The sequence below is a fragment of the Podarcis cretensis genome, assembly GCF_951804945.1.
Source record: "Podarcis cretensis genome assembly, chromosome: 3".
NCBI classification, from domain to species: Eukaryota; Metazoa; Chordata; class Lepidosauria; order Squamata; family Lacertidae; genus Podarcis; species Podarcis cretensis.
The window spans coordinates 54866128-54887642 of record NC_137172.1 but is presented as its reverse complement, the minus strand read 5'-3'; the positions used below and the strand labels follow the sequence as shown (position 1 = coordinate 54887642).

At 44.8% G+C, this 21515-nt stretch overlaps 2 protein-coding genes across 2 annotated transcripts in view; one reads left to right on the top strand and one right to left on the bottom strand.

Moving 5' to 3' along the window:
• LOC307213767 (proto-oncogene Mas-like) overlaps positions 1-15424 on the bottom strand; it is a 60333-nt gene extending 44909 nt beyond the window's left edge. Inside the window, exon 1 of the mRNA XM_079971932.1 lies at positions 14000-15424. The gene's annotated coding sequence lies outside the window, so the exon portion shown is untranslated. The remainder of the gene's footprint in view (positions 1-13999) is intronic.
• Positions 1-21515, top strand: part of IGF2R (insulin like growth factor 2 receptor) — a 68438-nt gene that overhangs the window by 30811 nt on the left and 16112 nt on the right. The window contains exons 18-35 of the mRNA XM_079971846.1: positions 1-154; positions 803-979; positions 1544-1645; positions 2993-3094; positions 3225-3390; positions 4630-4800; positions 5859-6002; positions 7007-7185; positions 8475-8562; positions 8949-9167; positions 10568-10701; positions 12958-13055; positions 13516-13652; positions 15831-16021; positions 16544-16670; positions 17814-17939; positions 18712-18983; positions 20097-20315. Coding sequence (XP_079827972.1) covers positions 1-154; positions 803-979; positions 1544-1645; positions 2993-3094; positions 3225-3390; positions 4630-4800; positions 5859-6002; positions 7007-7185; positions 8475-8562; positions 8949-9167; positions 10568-10701; positions 12958-13055; positions 13516-13652; positions 15831-16021; positions 16544-16670; positions 17814-17939; positions 18712-18983; positions 20097-20315 — 2806 coding nt within the window. The remainder of the gene's footprint in view (positions 155-802; positions 980-1543; positions 1646-2992; positions 3095-3224; positions 3391-4629; positions 4801-5858; positions 6003-7006; positions 7186-8474; positions 8563-8948; positions 9168-10567; positions 10702-12957; positions 13056-13515; positions 13653-15830; positions 16022-16543; positions 16671-17813; positions 17940-18711; positions 18984-20096; positions 20316-21515) is intronic.

The following is a 21515-nucleotide window of genomic DNA, read 5'->3' as shown; positions in this document are numbered from 1 at the left end:
TTTATCATTGTCTGCAGACAGGGATAATTGGCAGTCAGTGGACAATTCTGAGCAGGGTCCACGCAAAATATACTACATAAATGTCTGCCGACCTTTGAACCCCATCTCAGGCTGTGACAGGCGGGCATCTGTCTGTGAAATGACATACAGCAAGGTGAGCATTGTATCAGTGGAGTTCCTCTTCACTCTTTTATTTGGCCTGCCTTCTGCTCTTCCCTTTTGTATCTAATTTATTCCTGCAGGCAAATCTCCAAGTGTTTAATTAACTTGAGCGCCTCCTAAACTTTAAAAGATTGACTTAGGATGCAGTTGAAGCCCCCATCTGTTGTGCTGGTGAGGGAGGACTGAACGGGGCAGAGGTCTCCCCTCACCCAGTCCAGGACAGCATGGGGCTCCTAGTTCTGACTGCATAAGTGCAGCTGGGTTGAATTGTAGCCTGTTGGCTTCCCACCAGCAGGAGCCTGCACATAGCTCATAAACAGGATTGAGCGGGGAGATCCTGAGCTTGCCCTACAGTCTTCACTTGACAGCATTGGATCTGAGTCAGGCCCAACTGCTGTTTCAGTTCCAGGTTTGGGGTAGAAAGGAGCAGGCTTTTGCTTCCGCCCAATTCCACCCTAGCCAGCATGGGCTGTGGATATAATGGTGGCCATGCCGCACCCCCACTCCTGTCACTGCCTAGTTAAATTTTGGATTTCTCTTGTCAGTCCAGCAAGTGCTCTTCATAGCATGACTCCATATGTTCCCGAATTCATCATATAATTATTTTGCTTCAGAATGATTTTCTTTTTTCTAATTTCAGAGCGGTTCGCTTGAGGTTTCCATCAGTAATGTGGGGATTGCCCAACAAGAACCTGTGGTTGAAGGCCCTGGCAAAATCCTCCTAAATTATACCAGTGGCTCTCTGTGCATCACGGCGGAGGGTAAGAGTGAGCCTTTCACAAGCCTTGTCCATCTCGTCTGCTCCAAGGCCACTCTCGTAAGTTTCCAGCTACCTTGCTTCTCCTCTCAGTGTGGTGTCATAATGTTATCTGATTAGACCACCAATATGTAAGAGCACAGAGCATTTGTGGATAAATACCCAATTCTCCCTTGAATATCCTTTGTTATGAAATGCAGAATGATCTTACTAGTGCCCAATTGCTTAGCTGTTTCAAAATGGCGTAAAAGCTACTCATCTATGCTGGCAGTTGAAGAACGATTTTAAAGGCTGTCCAGTGCAACTGGTAAAGAGTTGGTTTCATTCCCCGCCCCGCCCCCGGGAAATTGCTAGCCTTGTGTTAGGCAGTGACTTGCTGATTACCACTTTTTTCTTGGTGTATGTTGGATGGCGGAAAGGATAAATTATTATTGGGAAAATTTCTAATGCTTCGCGATAAAATGATCACATTTGCTTTACAAGCAAAGAACCTGAAATCCTACCCTCCCAAATTATTGGACCAAAAATTTACAGCACACTTGGAATGTATCCCTATGGTGCTCTTGAAGCCAGGCTGCTTGTATGCATTCCTTGCCATAACTTTCTGACAACTTGTATTTTCAGAGTAGTAGCCCAAGATTCATTGAGATGAAAGAATGTGTTGCAGTTTTCCTGTGGGAAACGGAAGCTGCTTGTGCAGTCACAACTGCAGCAGGGGATGCTCAGGTGAGTGGCAGAAAACACATGTGGATATTTGTGGGGGTTTTACCCATGTGCCATATGAATAGGTAAGCAGGCATCTTTACAACCCAGTGCTGCTCATGTCTGCTTGAGGCAAAGGTGCATGAGCACTCCAAAGCTTAACCTAAGAACTATTGCATTCTTGTAAGTCCCTGAGTCAAGCACTTGAAAAAGCTCAGAGGTCTTTGTGAGCACCGGCTCAAGTTCTTACAAAAAAGTACCCACCCCCCTTCACCTTGCCATTACCCCCAGCCCACCAGGGAGGAGGCCTTCAATGGGAAGGGCACAGCAGAGGCTGCTTGAGATCTACAATAAGCAAATTTCTGATTGACTCAAAGCCTACTTGCAAAGTAGCCAGTGTGGTGTAGTGGTTAAGAGCGATAGACTTGTAATCTGGGGGACCGGGTTCGCGTCTCCGCTCCTCCACATGCAGCTGCTGGGTGACCTTGGGCCAGTCACACTTCTCTGAAGTCTCTCAGCCCCACTCCCCTCACAGAGTGTTTGTTGTGGGGGAGGAAGGGAAAGGAGAATGTTAGCCACTTTGAGACTCCTTCAGGTAGTGATAAAGCGGGATATCAAATCCAATCCAAAGTGTCTTAACGGGCTCTCCCTTCTGCAAACACCATTCTATTTCCCACAGCATCCTTGGAAGAAATGCAGGATACTAGCTTCTAAGTGTCCCTAAAGAAATGCAGGTTTAATTGGAAGCAAAACTGTAAAATCCAGTTCTTAAGCATCGTTGGGTAGCTTTTATTTGACCTCCCATGGTTGTAGTGAGAAGTGTGAGACATAGAAAGTACAGTCGTACCTTGGTTCTCAAACGCGTTGTGAATGTTTTGGCACCCTAACGCCGCAAACCCAGAAGCAAGTGTTCCAGTTTGCGAACGTTTTTTGGAAGCTGAACTTCCGACGCAGCTTCTGCGGCTTCCAGTTGAGTGCAGAAGTTGTGCCTTGGTTTTTGAACATTTTCAGAAGTCAGAACGGACTTCCGGAATGGATTCCGTTCAAGAACCAAGGTACAACTGTACAATTAAATGGAAGGTTAGCTGGGTGTGACTTAACAGGGCACTGTTTCTGATGATAGAGCTGTAAAAGGAATTGGTATATGTGGGCACCATAATCCTCCTCAAAGTAAGTTCTGATCTTTTGCTTGATACCCATTGGTCTATAAAACTTGAGAAGACCTTAAAATTGGTCTCTGAGGAGCTGTGTCTAACCAGTATGGAAGATGGCCTTCTTGACTTGGAAATCAAAAGGGCTACAAGCATTTTGATGGTACATATCTATCATATCTTATTCTCTCCTCTTGATAAATGGTTTTGTTTTCTACAGAGCTGCACTGTAAAAGATCCCAACAGTGACTTTGTGTTTAACCTGGAACCGTTGGCTTCAGAAAAAAAATACATAGCCATGGGAATTGGGAAGTCCTACATGGTAATGTTTCTTTTCTTTTCTTTTCCAAACACAATACTTCATGTCCTTTGAGTTCATGCCTTTTGTTTTTTGCTGCAAGTTAGTAATTCTATGGCATCTCAGATATTTTATTATATGTTGAATCTCTTAGCTAAACATTTGTGGACCAGCAGAGGAATGTGCAGTTAACAATAGCCTGCCAGCTGCTGACTCAATTGGTGGATGTGAAACAGAAGATCTGAAACACATTCGTTTGGTGAAACTGAACAAAACTCTTCAGCTGTCTACAGAAGGAGAACTGTCTCTTAAATACACAGGTAAAGTTGTTACAAAGAGCCACTTGCTTCCACCCTCCTTGCAAGGTAGGGGCAGCTGAGAGAGGCCCTTCATGCAACACAAGCACAGGTAGAGCTGTGACTACTCCATTGGGTTTCCTAAATCAGGACATGTAGATTTCCAGATGTATGATACCTTTAAGATGGTAGAGCTAGACCTGAGTCCTCTCACTTCAAGCAATAATTTAGGCAGAGCAGCTAGACATTGGGTGAGCCTGTGTTCAAATCAGCTCTATCATCAATGCCAGATTTCTCATCGAAGATAGTTTCTTAAAGGAATCAAGATAATGGAGTAAGATCAAAACCAAGGGTAGCAATTTTACAGCAAATCTTTGACACAGCATATGTGTTCGCTGTCCCACCAGCACCTTCGCAATTCACACAGGGAGATGGAAGGGGCCCACTGAGGCTGAGGGAATAGGCAACATTGCCTTGGGCAATGGAGACCAAGCCGTGTCCAGGCTTCTCGTTTTAGTGATGTGTTTGCAGGAGGGCTCTGACAAGGGCAAAGCAAGCACCCAGTCAAATAGGACCCTTGGGCTTACTAGATTGAATACAGTGGTGCCCCGCAAGACGAACGCCTCGCAAGACGGAAAACCCGCTAGACGAAAGGGTTTTCCGTTTTGGAGGCACTTCGCAAAACGAATTTCCCTATGGGCTTGCTTCGCAAGACGAAAATGTCTTGCGAGTTCCTGCGGGTTTTTCCCCCCTTTTCCCCCCTTTTCCTAAGGCGCTAAGCCGCTTATCAGCTGATCCGCTGATAAGCCGCTTAACAGCTGATCGCTAAAAGCCGCTAAACTGCTAATAGCGCTAATCCGCTAAGCCGTCAATGGGCTTGCTTCGCAAGACGAAAAAACCACTAGACGAAGAGAATCGCGGAACGGATTCTTTTCGTCTTGCGAGGCACCACTGTACACAGCCTAAAGGCAATGCTTGGCATCTTCTTTAGTCCAGGAAAATAGGTTTAGGAGGTGTTAAGTGGGGAGGTTCTCTCTTTGGTTCCTGTCAAGTGGGTTTATGACAGAGTGAAAACATCCCTTTGTGAATTCAAGCAAAGTGCAGCGACAGCATGCATCATTGACCTTCCCGTCATAGCTGGTGAATTTTCAGTAGACGCAAAATTCTAAAAATGGCAGATAGTTGGAGCTCTGACCTTTTTTTGTCAAATAACTCATGTGGGTTTACTTTATACTTTTTGGTGTTTTTATTTCCACTCCTTAGGAATCAATGACACTTTCACTGTGACCTTTATCTGCAATCAATCCTCCTACCCCGGACAACTCAGATTTGTGCATGAAGACATTAACTCTGCACGTAGAATTTATAATACTTTCTTTGAGTTTCACACGGCCTTAGCCTGCCCACCATCTCCAGTTGATTGTCAAGTTACTGGTAAGTAAATGAATGTAGGGAAATTCATTGGAAAGGTCACTCGAATCTGCTTTAGTGGTAGAGATGTCCTGCAGGTGGCATGTTTCCTTCCCCCTTCTCTTCAGCAGGTGCTATGACTTGTTCCCAACATGCTTATAGTTTCCTTTCCCCTTAGGATGCACTTTGGGGTGGGTGGGAGACTGTTAAAGAACACAGAGCATAAAGAAATCTGTATTCCCCCTGCCACATACAGAAACCATATGTAGTATTTTCCCCACAAAAGCTTTTACATTTCCTTGCCTTAAAACTGGGCTGCTTTGAAAAGCATTTGCCTTAGAACACCTGAAGTGTTTGACTACCATCAACTCACTGAAAGTTAAGGCATTCCACTCTAAACGAAATCCATTGGCTGTTCCAGCCAAAGGTTTTGTTTTTGTGCTTAATAGCATAGTGATTGTGACATTGAGTTGTCCCAATGGTTGCTTTGCCCTAGCACAGCAAACATAAAGAGGCAACCTCTATAAAAAATGTAGTGAAACTGTTTTTCTGATACAAAATGGAGTACCTGACAGGTGCTGATAGGAATCTTCCACAGGGGCACTTGCCCAAAAGAGGCTTTCCGCCCTACTAAACCAACATCTCTCTTTAAAGAGTTGGGAGAAAAAATCTCTTCTCAGTAAGTGCTCTTGAAGAATGTTCATGGCAACACATGTTGAGCATTCAAGTTTTCAGTATGTTTTGGAGACATTGAGTATTCTGTTCCTCCTCGCCTTTTTTTATCTGCCTTGTGTAGGCTGCCTTCTACCCTCCATTTTGGATTTTATGCTGGCAGAAGCTCTTCCACTCCCACAAGTCAAGGCATTCGGTTCTGGCCTGTCCCCTTCTCTGTGCCTCATTGTGATTTTAGCTGTTCAGCCTGTCTTTGCTTTATACTTCTTGGTTTTTACATGATCACACAGCATTTTGCTATCTTGGCTGCCTGGCTTGGCTTACTGTAATCCTTTAAACTGGAGTCAACTGAATATTGTAGACTTAGCTTAATTAAGCATTTTGTGGTTTCTGGCATTACTATTTTTCAGATTCAGCTGGTAATGAGTATGACCTGAGTGACTTAAGCAGAGCAAGTGAGCCTTGGATTGCCCTGGATACATCAAAAGATGCAAAAGGAAGAACTTTCTTTTTAAGTGTTTGCAAGCGTCTTCCCCCCATACCAGGGTGCCCTGGTAAGCATTAGACTTGGTTTATGGGAATGGAGGGGCTATCAGTGCAACAGGCTATATCCCACCACCTCAGTTCCCCTTCTTCTCTGACTTCCTCACTCCTGGCAGTCTCTGATTCACCTCTTTGCCCTGATACTTCTCAGCAGAGCTGTCATAGCCCCTCTGGGTAGCTTTGGTGAATGCTTAGAGAAACTTGGCATTCAAATTATTCAGACATCCACGAGCCAACTCTAACTTTAACTTGCCACTGAGAGAGGATTGGTGAAATCCAGATGAACAGTTTCTGAGCCTTTTGATAGATGCAGAGATAGTCACTGCTACGTGTAGGGTGCTGTGGCATGTTATGGGGAGGCACGCTGGTGTGCAGGATGCATGCAGTTAATCTTATTTTCCTGCTCGGGTTGGATTAAACTTTGAATTTATATTTTGCTATGGAAGAACAGTTGGAACTGAGTTTTAGTTTCAGGAATCTTATGTGAAAATGCCAAGCTGGTGAGCTTTATGGCCAGGGCAAGCACCCTTAAGCTGTTAATAAAAAGGCAGAGAGAACTTTTATGGCAACTTCTTTTTACTAAAAAGAAATTGATTACAAAGTAATGGTTTTTAATAACTTAGAGGAAAAATACTCCCACTTCAGTAATTCATTGACTTACACCGAGTTATATCCAGAGTTGACCTTCTTTGAGCAGGACCTGCTTCCATTCACAGAAGGGACTTTGATCCAGTAGAGACTCCCACTACAGAGATTGTGCCTGAAGTACAGGGTTCCTGAACTCTTTGAAACTGTTTTTCAGGGGCTTTAGGGGGAAAGAATCAGTTGAAGAATGGGTGGAGCTCCATTCACTGGATCCCGAAGTGCAATTGGTGGTCAGCCCAGGCACTGCTGGCTTCAGTACTCTTAAAGTGAAAACTGTTATGAATTACTTCTGACCTTCTTTTAAAAGAGATTAATGCAATTTTTTAGTGGAGTTTAAAAGCACATGTTTGAGTGTTCCTTTTGGCTGCAGGTGGTATAATTGGATCTTGTGTGAAATACGCGGACAAAGGTCAGAGTCTTGGCATGATTCACATGCGTCCTCAGGCTGCCGCTGATGGGTCCCTTAGTATCGTGTACTCAAGTGGGGACACGTGCAAAGGTAACAGGCAGTACTCAACGCGGATCATCTTCCAGTGTGATCAAAGTATGGTAAGTTTTTGGGTCTGTCTATTGATGCCGAATGGTCTGGATGTAAAAAAAATTGACTTCCTTTAGCAACCTTGCAAGCCTATTGAAGGGCTTGCCTGCATAGCTGCAGTTCCCCCTTCCCATTGTGCCTGTGCAGCTCTGGAGCTGTGTTTGCATGCATTGCTAGGGTCCTTCCTCCACTTCCAGCCTAAAAGGGCCAGTAGCCCTTCAAGTAAGTGAGTGAGTGAGTGAGTGAGTGAGTGAGTACCACATGCAGAGCTGCCACATAGTTGCATCCTTTGCTGCCCAGATGGTCATTTTGGAGTGATTACTGCTCATCCCAACAAACAAGGTGTGGCATAGGGACCCTTGTAACTTGCCACTAACATTTGATCATATTCTCTCTTTCCTCTTCCCCCATCTGGAGAGAATTCAAATGCTTAGAACTAGCAACATTATTTTGTTATGAGATAGGAAGCAGCTGAGCTCTCCAGAGTAGCTGATCAAGCTTGCTTCTGTTTGCAAAGCATATAGCAGCTTATTTACAAAGCGGACTTCAAGAACCCTAATAATACTGATGTGGAATGTACATTTTACACCTCAGTATTGCAAATGAGTTGCAGTATTCATTCTTGTGCTCCAGTTTCCTGAGCAAGCAACAACTCTCTCATTTTTTGTGACGTTCTGAACTTTCAAATCGTTATGGTGAATTAACATAGTTCCAGGTAGACCCCTCTAAAAACTGTAAGTATGTGGGACACATGTACATGTGGTGCCATCATCTGGCTCCTCATATTCCAGCTAAGGCAGCCTTTCACTCCCCCAACTGCCATCTGCTCAAGAAACATCTGAGGAGAAGACAGATTTTGCTTTCAAAAGGGATTCTTCTCTCTCATTGCTTATGTTTGCTGTTCTACAATATAGTGGTAATTTCTCCTTAAAACATTTCTGTGTAATCTGCTTTGTGTGGTACAACTGAAAAGATTGCGTCAATATTGCAGCGCCTTGTGCCAAGTTCACCTGTCTTCCGTGGTTAGTATTAGCATTAGTTGTGCCAGTAGCTTGAAAAAGACCCTTCAGTGACACTTCAGGCTGATTTCCCGCATAACAGGTATATAAAATAACCCTGAACAGATCAGTGAATAGCAAGTATCTTAGATTCACAGGTTTTCTCACTACAAGGAATTTGGATCAGTTTGAGTCCTGGTGACATAACTTAATGGTGGGTGAATTTATATACTGAGTTTCTATAAGGAGATAAACAGAACTTTATGTATAAAGCTGACAACAAACTCCTCCTTTTTACTTAGGGATCACCAGTGTTTCAACATGAAGACGACTGTGAGTTTGTGTTTCTTTGGAGAACAATAGCAGCTTGTCCTGTGCACAGGGTTGAGGGTAAGTATTTGTAGTTAAATAAAATTATTTAACTAATGTGTCTAAAACTCTTGGCAAAAAAGTAGTACATAATTGGAATGCAAGAAGAAATAAGACAATTCAGATGGCCTTAAATTATCTATCTACTGTGATTCCAGATACAATAGCACGGCTGATCTTAACTTGCAAAGCATTTTGAGTAGAAAATAATATAATCATACGTAGCTTTTGTTATGGAATGATTGCATTAAAGTTTGCAAATGGACTCCTTTCTCATACAAAACAACTTTCCGAAAATAACTGCAACGTTCTGAAATGAACAGATGCACAAATTCATATTCAGAAAATGTTAATAAGGCTTTGTGTGCATGTGAATAACATTCCCCTGGGTTTGGTGTTCTTTTAAGGTGAGAACTGTCAAGTAAAAGATCCAAGGTATGGTCATGTGTATGATCTGACACCGCTTCGTGGGAAGGATGTGAAAGTGAGCACTGAGGAATATGACTACTACTTCAGAGTCTGTGATGGATTAACAGTGGGGAAGTGCAATGAACCAGGAACAACTGCAGATGTTGTGTCGGCATGTCAAATTAAGAAACGAGACCCCAGCTTTAAAAAAATAGCAGGTAAGATGTCATTCTGGGATGCAGCGGCTTGGATATATCAGGGGAAGTTTGCCTGGCTTCAGAGGGGAGGATGCATGAAGCATCAAGGTGTACTTCCAGAACAAATGTCCACCTTAAATAGTTTTATTTTAAAATCCACACATTTGTCTAGTATTTCTATCTAAGGGAAGGAATACCTCTTGACGTTCCTGATATTTCCAGCTACCATATTTTTCGCCCTACAAGACGCACTTTTTCCCCTCCAAAAATGAAGGAGAAATGTGTGTGCGTCCTATGGGGCGAATGCAGGCTTTCGCTGAAGCCTGGAGAGCGAGAGGGGTTGGTGCGCTTCCCCCGACCCCAGCCCCCAGAACAGGCAGCTCTCCAGAAGCCGTGGGAGAGCTGTCTGCACCCCGAAGCCTGGGGGTGCGCTGAGCTCGGGCTTCCCCTGCCCCAGCCCCGCGCCTGGGGGGGGGAATAAAAAGTTTTTTCTTTATTTCCCCCCCCCCCAAAAAAAAACCCTAGGTGCGCCCTATGGGCCGGTGCATCCTATGGCCCGAAAAATACGGTAAGTCATCATGTAGCTGTGATGGCTGTTGTATGCTATTCCCACAGCTAACATTCACCTGTCTTCCGTGGTTAGTATTAGCATTTGACCTTGAAGTCCACAGTTGAGAACTAGTAAAATAACCTTGAACCCAGTTGAGTTTGGAGATGGCATCTCCCTCCACATACTTCCACCACAATTTCTGATCAGATGCAGCACTGTGCTCAGATTCTGTGTATGAACACATGCACACTCAGGCACTAGACATGCACATGTATGCATTCTGTAACTAAACACACAGAGTGGGGTGTAAATAAAGTACATGTGTACACACACCTTTATTTTTACATGAATACATTTTATTATATAATGTGTTTTGATTTCTATTTATGTTCTTGTTGGGCAGCCTGAAAACAAGTTAAGTATTGTGTATGTGCAGAGTGTTGAGTCATGTTTCCTGTAGAGCCCCTCTGGAGATGTCCTTGCATTTCTATAGTGTATTGAGTGGAAACTGGGTTGGATAGTGGGAACACTGGGAAGAGGAGATGGGAAAGAGCCAATATCATGTCCCAGGTCATGCTCAGGACAGCATACCCCCCCACCCTCCCCAATTTCAACAAATCATCAATCTTAACATCAGTGGGGGTGGAATTGCTATTAAAAAACAACTAGATACTGAAATGGGATGAGTCTAAGCTTTTCGTTTTAGAGCTGTCATTCCTTAGTGTGCTTTGCAAGCTGACTACAAAATAAGGCAGCATTGGGGGACCCACTGAGCCCACAGGCCAAATTAGCTTTAGTCTATATGGCTAATGTTTACAGTCCAAAACTCCTATGCCTTCAGTTAATATACTCTTTATAACTCACTGTTCAGGTTTGAAAACTACAAAGCTGACATACGAAAATGGATTAATCAAAATTAACTACACCAACGGGGAGACATGCCACAAGGTATATCAGCGGTCAACAGCCATATTGTTCTATTGTGATCCTGAAAGTAATTCGCAGGTAAGCAGACTTGGGTGTTAGTCTCAGATGTGATTGTCAAAACCCCTTATGTAACTCTTCCTGCAAAGCCATAAGCTCTAGGCACACATAGCTGTAACCTCATAGAGCCTGGGTGGGCAGACATCAGACTTGCAGGATCTGCATGGGCTTCTTTTTTTTTTAAATAATTAACTGGAACCTAGAGATCCACCTTCCAGAGCCTGGTGAAAAAGAATAGTCTGAATAAAAATAGTCTGAACCTTGGAATTTTACTTTGCATGCCAGACTGGAGAGGAGACACAATACTTCTGTGCACAAAAAATCCCACTCTTGATCTCCTCCCTGCCCTGGCCCCGGCAAGCTTTCTTCGTTTCAGCTGTATAATTAAGAGGAGGAAAAGGAGTCATTTTTGTGCTGGTATTTTTAAACAACTGGGAATCAGGAACTTACTGATCTACTGCGAGTCATCGAGACATCTCCCAGATTTACGTTCTGCCCCTGCTGGCTATATGTGCAGTTGGAGATCAGGGTTGCACAGGTGTGCCCATGAACACTTCATCCACCATGCACCCATGTGCATAGAGCTTGATATCTGCAAGTTCATTCCATAATTGCCATTGCCCTTCCCTCTCCACTGACTTTATGTGGCACCAATCATAATTGCACAGGTAGATCCTCATTCTGCTCTCATTCAGCTTATTTATATGCAGCATGTGAACCAGGTAAGTAGGGTGGGCCAAAAGTACAGTGGTGCCCCGCAAGACGAATGCCTCGCTAAACGAAAAACCCGCAAGACGAAAGGGTTTTCCGATTTTTTAGCGGCTTCGCAAGACGAATTTCCCTATGGGCTTGCTTCGCAAGACGAAAGCCCATAGGGAAATCTCCGGAGACAGCGGGGAAGCGCAGCGCGCCTTCTCCTCTGTTCCCGGACCTGTCCTAAGGCTTGCGGTGGGAGGTCCGGGAACAGAGGACAAGGTGCGAAGGGCTTCTCTGTTCCCGGGGCTTGCGGTGGGAGGAGGGTTTTTCCTCCCCACCGCCAACATTCAGAACAGCAATGAATTCTCCGCTGTCCCGGGGCGATTTAAAAACCCCCAGGAAGGCAGGCAAGGGGAACAAAGACTTTTGCCCCCCGCCAGCCTTCAGAAGAGTTCCCGCCTAGGCCGCGGATAGCAGCCTGCTGCCCCGCGCGAGGGGCGCTCTTAAGCAGAGCGCCCCTCGCGCGGGGCAGACATTCGCCGCTTGAGGAGCCCTGCAGGGGAAGTCCTTCAGGGCTCCCCAAGCTGCGAATGTCTGCCCCACGCGAGGAGCGCTCTGCTTAAGAGCGCCCCTCGCGCGGGGCAGCAGGCTGCTATCCGCAGCTTGGAGAGCCCTCTGGACCTCTTCTGAAGGCGGGCGGGGGGCAAAAGTCTTTGTTCCCCTTGCCTGCCTTCCTGGGGGTTTTTAAATCGCCCCGGGACAGCGGAGAATTTCTTCCGCCCACCAGCATTTTAAGATCGCCCCGGACAGCGGAGAAGTCCTCCGCTGTCCCGGGGTTTTTAAAATGCTGGCGGGCGGCAGCGAAGGCTTCGCTGCCGCCCACCAGCATTTTAGAATCGCCCCGGGACAGCGGAGAAGTCTCCGCTGTCCCGGGAAGGCAGGCGGGGGGAAGCAAAGACTTTCGCCCCCCCCCTCCGCCGGCCTTCAGAAGAGGTTGGGGGACAGACTGTCCCCGGACCTGGTCTGAAGGCGGTTTCCATAGGAACGCATTGATTGATTTTCAATGCATTCCTATGGGAAACCGTGCTTCGCAAGATGAAAAACTCGCAAGACGAAAAGACTTGCGGAACGAATTAATTTCGTCTTGCGAGGCACCACTGTACTGAAAACCCAAATATTGTTAGGGCAGCTAAATTTGTTAGTAACAAAATTACTTTGTTTAAAAAAAGAAAAGGTAAAAACTGCTGAGCAAATAAAGTGTACTGTGAAAGCAGCACATGCCAAGGTGATGAGCTTGAATCCGTTATTTATGTTAGCCAAAATACTTCAGATTCACCCTTCTGATTAAAATCCATTTGGTCTTGTTTTAAATTTTTGTATGAATAGGACCACAGTGCATTTCCCCAGTATAAGATGTAGATGGTGCATTGGAGCAGAAGCTCCTTTTTGCAGATGGTTACTGTTTTGCATAATCCATAGTCCAGACCTTGGATGGGATAGGGTTGTCTGCTTTCAGCCCTACTGGTCTTGTCGGCTTCTGTATGTAACGGGTTGTGGGGGGTTTTACCTTTCTTTTCTCAGCCAGTGTTTCTGAAGGAAATGGAGGATTGCACCTATTTGTTTGAGTGGCACACTCCTCTTGCCTGCCCACCTTCCAGGTCTATCGAGTGCTCCTATAAGTAAGTTGCCTTCACCTGGCTGTCAAAACAATAAATTTATTTCCTCCCCACCCCTTCTTTAGGGCTTCCTGTTCCGTCTGTGTTAAATGGTGATGCCTAGGCCATTAAAGCAGCTATTCAATGTGATGATTTTTTGGGGGTGGGGGAGAACTCTTGTTCCCCAGCCATCAGCAGAAACAACTAACAAGAGGGTGGTGGTGAGATGGTGGGTGTCGAAAGACCATCTTTTTGTACAGATTCTCAGATACGGAACCCCTAGATACTTGAGAAGCTTTTGCGCTGCTAGAGTAGTTAACAGAAGAGTGGTGGTCGTTCTGCTAGATAAGCTATGTGGCAGGACAGGAAATTTTGCTTGGATTTTTATGGCACTTTTTGGCACTCCTTACACTGCTGATGTGCTTTTCCGCAGGATGTATCCTGTTACCTTTTTTGCTGTAAAACGTCCTTTGTTCTGTTGCAGAGACAGTACCGGCAACTCATACGATCTCTCTTCTCTGACACGGCATAAGGAGAACTGGGAAGCCATTTCAATGACTAACTCTACTCAAAAATACTACATTAATGTGTGTAAATCTTTGGTGCCACATCGAGGAGCGGGTAAGAACTGGAGAGACAGCGCAGGCTGCGTGTGCCCGCAGGCAGGAGTGGGGCCGAGTAGAGGGATTGAACAGGGGCAGGGTGGGAAAGAAGGGAGGCCACAGCTCTTTTGGGGACCACTTCACCATAGCAAGGCATTTCCGCAAACCCATGTGCTGTTAGAAGTGCATGGCCTTGACTACCTGCTGGGTAAATGTTAGAAGGCGGAAAGCCACACCCACTGACAATCAAGTTCTTCCCATTGCTGCTACCCAAACGTGTGTGTGGCAGTAGTGTTGGAGCCTGTAGCAGAGTGACCAGAGCCCCAAGATCCCTTAAGGAGAGGGGGAAGACTTATCCCCACTTACCTCACAGCTAAACATCCTGTCTGTTGCCTCGACACCAGGTGAAAAGCATAGCAAAATTTGATGTTGCTTGCAACATAAGCTGTATATTGGGAACTGGAGTGTTATGAAGAAGGCAATCCACTGTGCACCGGTTCCGTCTTGTTTCTCATATTGGGCTTCTCCATGTAGAGAGAGCAGGTGAATGCTGTCTTCACTCTTTTATGGCTGCAGCTGTGTTATGAAACCTGCTGTGTCCTATTTAAGGCTAAGTGAAAGCTGTAAGCATCCTGTAATCTGATTCTTCTCCTAGCATTCTCTGTGCAACAGTGTACCAGTTCTGCCTCATTGTCTTAAAAATTACCCTGGAGCAAGGGAGGAATGACCTACATAGCTTCCTTGAAACTGAGAACATTGGTGTCCAAAGAGTTGGATGTGGGAAAAGAGATTAAAAAGTACTGTTGTAACCCACTGTGAATGCGAACATAGGTTTTTTACATGGTAAAAGAGTAGTAAATGGAACAGCTCCTACCTTTGATTGTGAACACACTGTCCTTGATTCCTATTGCTCTTTGCAATGTTTTTTCCTAACCCTGGTATTTATTTTTGTATAGTCGTGGAATGTGTTCTTGGGAATAACAGCAAACCAAGACATACTTGGGAGTAGATCCATTTATTTCAATAGGTCTGCTCTGAATATGACTTGTGTTGCGTTAGGTTCATGTTGCGTCTTTTCGGCTTGGAACGCGACAAACCCGGAAGTGTATACTTCCGGGTTTCGCCACGCATGCATGCACAGAAGCATTCTGCGCACTTCGCACATGCGGAGAAGTGGCACTCTAGTTACAGACTTTTCGGAGTGCGAATGGCACCCCGCAACAGATGAAGTCTGTAACTAGAGGTACCACGGTAATGTTGTATACCTCCCTGTTTAATTGAAGGTTAATAAGATAAGGTATTTTTCCCTGGCACACCCCAAACATCTTACTATTAAGATGGCAGGTAATAAACTAAATACTCTAAATTTTATTACTAGATGTGCTGATTCTGAGTATATAGAAATGACACATAGAGCTAATTATATGTGTTGTTTCTTTGCCCAGGAACTATGCCATCTCAATTTTATGTGGGGAGGTATTTGTCTAAAGTTGACCCAGTGTGCCAAATCTTTGCTGGCACACCAGCAAGTTTGTTGTTGTTGTTGTTAACTAAATTTCTATACTGCCCTTCATCTGAGGATCACAGGGTGGTTTACAATATAAAAACACAAAAACACATAACATAGTAACGAACAAACAAACAAACAAACAAACAAACAAACACCCCCTTTAAAAGGCCATAGATAGTTTAATTAGCCAAAGGCCTGGGTGAAGAGGAACATTTTTGCCTGGTGCCCAAAGATATGTAATGAGGGTGCCAGATGACCTTTCCTGGGGAGAGCGTTCCACAAATGGGGAGCCATCTCAGAAAAGGCTTGTTATCATGTTGCTACTACCCCCCAGACCTCTCATGGAGGAGGCACACAAAGAAGAGCTCAGATGATGATCTCATTTTGGGAGAAGTGGTCCTTGAGGTATTGTGGTCCTGAAAAATAAAGTCGAAACAATTTCTGAAAAATAATATAGACTTTGCCCATTCAGAAACCCCAACTTTTCCCTGAATTAAGTTGAAGTGGTGTAGCCACCTCAGAAACGTGTGCTTGAATCGACTCTAAAGTTTTATGGTAGCTTTTCTTGAATATGTTATTTGTGCCAAGACACCACCACCACCACCAAGAGAATGTGGGGTAGGCTATCAGGCAACGCTCAACCCTTTATTTTCTCTTCCCCACCCTCTTTTCTGGTGCCAAACATAGATTTTTGTTCACCGGATTCTGCAGCCTGCCTAATGGATGGTTCCAAGTATATAAACTTGGGTGAGGTGTCTGAGGGAATCCAATGGCAAAATGGCATTTTTGTTATTAAATACATCAATGGTGAGAAGTGTCCAGACCAGATCAGGAAGAAGTCTACAATAATCCGCTTCAAGTGTGACGAAAATGCAGTTGTAAGTATGCCTAAGTAGGTTGGATTTTTTATGTCTCTCCTCGCCCCCGCCCCCCCAATGTGAAGCGCCATTGCATAGGTTCCTGGGGGTAATAATGTACCATGGGATTGGATTGGAATCTTAGATAGCATGCAGATGACAAATTTACCCCCAAATCTGCAGCTGTGGGTAATAAAACACTTGGCAGGACGAGGCAGTAATTGTGCTGCCCTGCGGAACTCGTCGCAGAGTAGTTCCCTGGAAAGGAAACAAACAGTGTGTGGTCCAGATTAATCTTGGGTGGTGACGAGGGTTCTATAACAGAAGCTTAAACTGATGGATGTCCAAGGGGATTTATGCTTTTGTGTCTTTTGGCCACAATAACTTTGCTAAGACCTTCTGAAGGGAAGGTAGGCTGCTACCAGGGGTCAACATTCCTGCTGCCTTCCCCCAAAAGGGTAAAGTGTGCTGCAAGAAATATTGCCAGTACCCCAGCACAGAAGTTTTGCAGAAGTTGACTTTTTCATATCCATTTTTGTCCAGGATTCCAAGCCTGAACTTATAACTGCCATTGAGGATTGTGAATATACTTTTATATGGTTCACGGCTGCTGCGTGCCCTCTGAAAACCAATGTGCACAACAATTGCACAGTATCCAACCCTCTTACAGGTAAGCCTTTGACACACACGTGGGCCTGGTCAGGGTAGCTGTAACTGGAATCAACCTTTAATCGTTCCGCCATGGGAGAGAGCAATAGTGAACTTAGGACTCTCAAATAACCATCTTGGGAGATCCCAGGCTAATCTGAAGGGAGCAGCCTCATACACCCTAGTGATAGTTACTTGTTCTTGCTCATGTCCATTGGTGGAACATAGAAAGCTGCCTTATACTGAGGCAGGCAGGCTGCCCATCCAGCTCAGTATTGTCAACACTGGCTGGCAGCAGCTCTCTAGGGTTTCAGATGGACTTTTCCCAGCCCCACCTGAATATGCTAAGGATTATGCCTGGGATTGAGCCATGTAAAGCAAGAGCCCTTCCCTAACTCCTGAATCTTGCAGGTATATGTCATTCCTGTTTTATCACAGGGAATGCACCCATAAAACGCAAGTGGAAGGTTGCATTGGGGCTACAGTGCGATTGTACAGGATACAGCTATTCTGTGGAAGAAAAATGATGCCCAGATACCCACTGATAGGACAGAAGGTTATATGAAACAGAACACACAAATACTTCTGTGAGGGCAAACAACATAAGCTACCAATAATGTCACATTTATTTGTGGATTGTCTGTAATTGAGGGAGAGTGGTTGCTACCTCATTTTATGGGCTGCTTCACACGCAACACTGGGTAAACCTTCCTTTAGTGTGTGTGTATGCATGCACACAGCAAGGTGCTGCAACCAATCCCATATCTCTAGTGCATGTACCTGTATGGGTCATGTGCCTGTTCGCATTCCTAAGTGTATGTCTAAGTACACAAGAGTGCTGCTTTATCAGATCAAAGGCCCATATGGTGCAGCATCCTGGTTGACAGTGCCCAGCTAGGGGCCCACAAGGATACCCAATAGCAGCATTCACCCAATTTGTGTTTCCCTACAACTGGTATTCTAATCCTAGAGGTAATACGTAGTCAGAAGGACAATTTCCTCCATGAACTTCTCTAATCCCCTTTGAAAGCAATCTGAGTTGATGGTCATCTTGTGATTTAAAGCATCACCAAGGTCTACTCCTTGGGTAAACAAAAATCTCAATTGCTCTCTGCAGGGAAGCTAAAAAGCTAAATTATCCTCTCCCCCCTCCCTTTTCTTGCAGGCCATCTCTTTGACCTTAATTCTTTAAAGAGGCAGGATGGTTATACTGTCCATGATTACAGGAACCAGAGAATATTGCAACTGAGTGTGTGTGATGAAGCCAGAGGTCCATGTGGCAGTGGAGTTGGTAAGCCTGGACATATCAGTGGAGCTCATGGAAGTTCTGTGGAGTTCTCATGAAACTGTCTCTGTACTTATAACCAAGCTAATCCAACCAGCAATTTTACTACTTTAATTGGAAATAGCTTTTACCCTGTACTGCTCTCCTTCCTGCCTACTCTGTGTACCAGTGCCACCTCTAATGTGACTGGCCATCCATGCATATGGGTATAAGATTCTTGATCAGATTGCACACTTCATCTGGCATGTCAACTGGGATTTGGGCCTATACAGACTGGGATTTTGCGGGCACACTTGAATGGCTGTTCCCATTGTTGTTAGGATGGAAATGCTGGGTGCATAGAGGAGGAAGTGCAGGATCATGCCCTGCAGCATGTGGGAAGTGGCCCAGTGAATCATCTAATCTCACCTAATTAAAAATGCTAACATTGAATTCTATTATTTTCTTGCACAAACTAGATGCAGGTCACAGTTCTTCCCAATTATAGATTGGGAACTGAGCCTGAGAGCAAGTGACTGTGTTAAGGCTGCCCAGTGAATCAACGAACAATTTTAACCCAGTGTTCTAGGAACGAGTGCTTCCCACATGCTGTAACATTTTGTTCACACCCTCCTTTTTCTGAGCAAAGTCCTCAAAGTTCTCAACTACTTGGTGTAACTAATGTAATCCCTCTCAGTTCTGTTGAAATATAACAGCCCAAGGAGTGGATTGCACAGCTGCTTAACTCAAACTTCCTTCCGTCATAACCCACCCATTGCACTTCTAAACTTGTTAATAGGTGTTTGTGTCACTGGTGGCCATCAGCAACCAGTCAGTGCTGGAAGACTGACCAAAGCATTAACTTATGAAGATGGAGTTTTGAAACTTAGCTACAGCGAAGGAGAGTCCTGCCCTGCAAATCCTGACCTGAAGTATACAAGCTATTTCAGCTTTGTGTGCAGGCCTGATGCTGGGCCAGGTAGCCAGCCCTTCCTTGTCTCCTTCGATGAAGCGGCATGTGCCTATTATTTCTCTTGGCATACGGCTTTAGCTTGTGAAGAAGAGAGTCCGGTAAGTGAATTGGCAGTTTCATCAAGCTCCTGTTACCTAAAATGTCAAAGTAACAACAGTGCCTGCAAGCAATATTTTTAAGTTGGAAAAGGCACGGGTTTAAGATGTTGGTTTTTTTTTTTTAATGAGGCAATACAAAATTCTCAGATCCATAAAATTTGTGGTATCTTGTTCTTTTTTGTTGAAGGGGGTAGCTGGTGGCTTTTTGGTTTTGTTTTGTTTAGGAATAGATGTGTTCTGTTTAGGTAACAGTAGAACAGAGGCAGTATAATTGTGTTGCCAGATGAGAAGTTGAAAGTCCTGCCAAATAATGCAATTATTGCCAATAACTCTGGTATAGTGCAGGCATAATTCTACATTTGATTAAGGGAACAGTAGATATCCACAGGATATCTGGAACGGAATTCATATTAAACTTAACCAAATCATTAATGGTCAGTCACAACCCCCCTCCATCCCAGGCATGGAGGGCAGAGCAAATTTGCATGCAAGGGAGTAGGAAAGGGGGGATGAATGAGTTCACAGTCCAACAGTGCAGTTCCTTGACACTGGGTAGCATTATGTCAATTCCAGAGCTCCGTGTTGTGAGTAACAGTCAAGAGAAGAAGAATCCCAACAGTAGGTCAATGGAGACCTCTTTTCCAATTGAGATTAGTATATCACTGTGTGTTGGACAACTTAGCAGTGCTCTCAAAGCATCAGCAACTGCTGTGAAGCAGAAATGTCAAGAAGGGAGAGGCTAATCAAGGCCTTTAGCTGTTATTGCCTTGACCAATAAATAAACTGCAGAGTTGATCTTCTTGTGCCTATGGCTCAGCCCAGGAACATGTGTCATTTCACTGGTATTTGCTTTCAATCAAGTTTATCTAGGACCAAGACAGAAGTGACCTCTGCTGGAGAAGTACAAAGAGACTGAAGGGAGATTCAGGGTGGGATGGGATCAGATTGAACACATGATCAAATGAACACATTGGCTTGCAGTGCAGTAGAGGGGGTGGGGAGCACTAAGAAAAGAACAGACCCCGATAAATTAGGTTTCGTTTTTGCTTGTTGCCATTTGGGGAATAGTAGCTGCAAGTGCTGATTTGTGGAAATTCCTCCCACTGCAAACAGGTGGAATGCTCAGTTACAAATGGCAGCACAATAATTGACCTCTCTCCTTTGATACATCGGACGGGCTCCTATGAGGCATTTGATGAGACGTTTGATGATTCCTCTGACCTTACTCCAGATTTCTATATAAATATCTGCCGCCCATTGAATTCCATCAAAGATGTCAACTGTCCACCTGGAGCGGCTGTCTGCATGGTTCCAGTTACTGGTCCTCCTATAGTAAGTTATCCCTATGTATCAAACAATCCTCTTTAGCAGATGTGTTAGTGTTTTCATAATTCATAGCCAGTATGTTGGCTTATGGTTAATTGAGGGTCTCCTCTCTCTGGACAAGTCACTGATTCTGCATGGTGACTATTGTTATAACTGCATGTGGTCTGAACCACTGAGAAAAGAGGGATGTCTTTGTACATTCTTCCTTCTCTCACCCTCACAATCCGGGGGGCGGGGTACTGTCCAGAAGTGGCTGCTTACAAAACCATGGTCTGTATCCAAAGAAGTGCATAACTTTTTACTTGTACTCAAGGCTTTGGGGCTATTTTTTGAGCCGACAGATCCCCACAACTCTTGGCAAACCTATTTCAAGACAAAATATGTGTTCCAAAATCAATTTGTGATGTGGTCTGTGGGAGAGTGCGGTGTATCCTTTCAAAGGAAAAAAATCCCATAAAAATTAGAGAAACAGGCAGCATTGAACTGTATTGCAGCCCAAACAATGTGGTGATCTTATTGTGTGGAAAGTCTGAAAATAAACGTGGAAATGTTTTTATTTTGCCAGATTGTTTTATAATGATCAAATTTCTGTTGGATGCTGTCCTAAGGCTGCAGTTGAAATTCTGGCAGGGCCTAACAGAGTGGTGGGCCCACAGCCCTGCTGCTCACACCAACCAGACTAGAAGGTTGTTGGGGGCAGGCAAATCTAGTGGGACCTCGGCAAGCTCAGTGCCTTCCTCTCCCGCAAAGCCACCATCTTGGGTCTTTGCATGGGCTGCTGCTAGTGGAGCGCCTTCTGGTGGCACTTCCGCCTGCCTGCCTGCCTGTTTAGCGAGCAGAATGGGGAACTTGGTGCCTAAGGAGCAATGCTGGCATCACTCTGCAGGCTGCAGCCCACAGAGACTGGCAGAGCTGGGTGCAGGGACACCTGCTCAACTCAAATCCCCCCCCCCCAGCCTGACACAAAGGAGCTTTGGATTCTAGGGCCATGTGCGGAAGCCTCAGAGAGTTGTGCTAGTTCTGTTGCCTTTTTGCAGTACCAAAATGCAGACTTCTTGGTCCTAACTGTCTTTCTAAAGTTGCTTATTCTCTTTGCTTTTCCATCTTTGACACTGGATGAAGGCAGCAGACCAAAGACAGTAAGATGGGACAACCATGAGTAATACATTAAATTTGCCGCCTGGCCTCTCATATAAAGAGGGACAC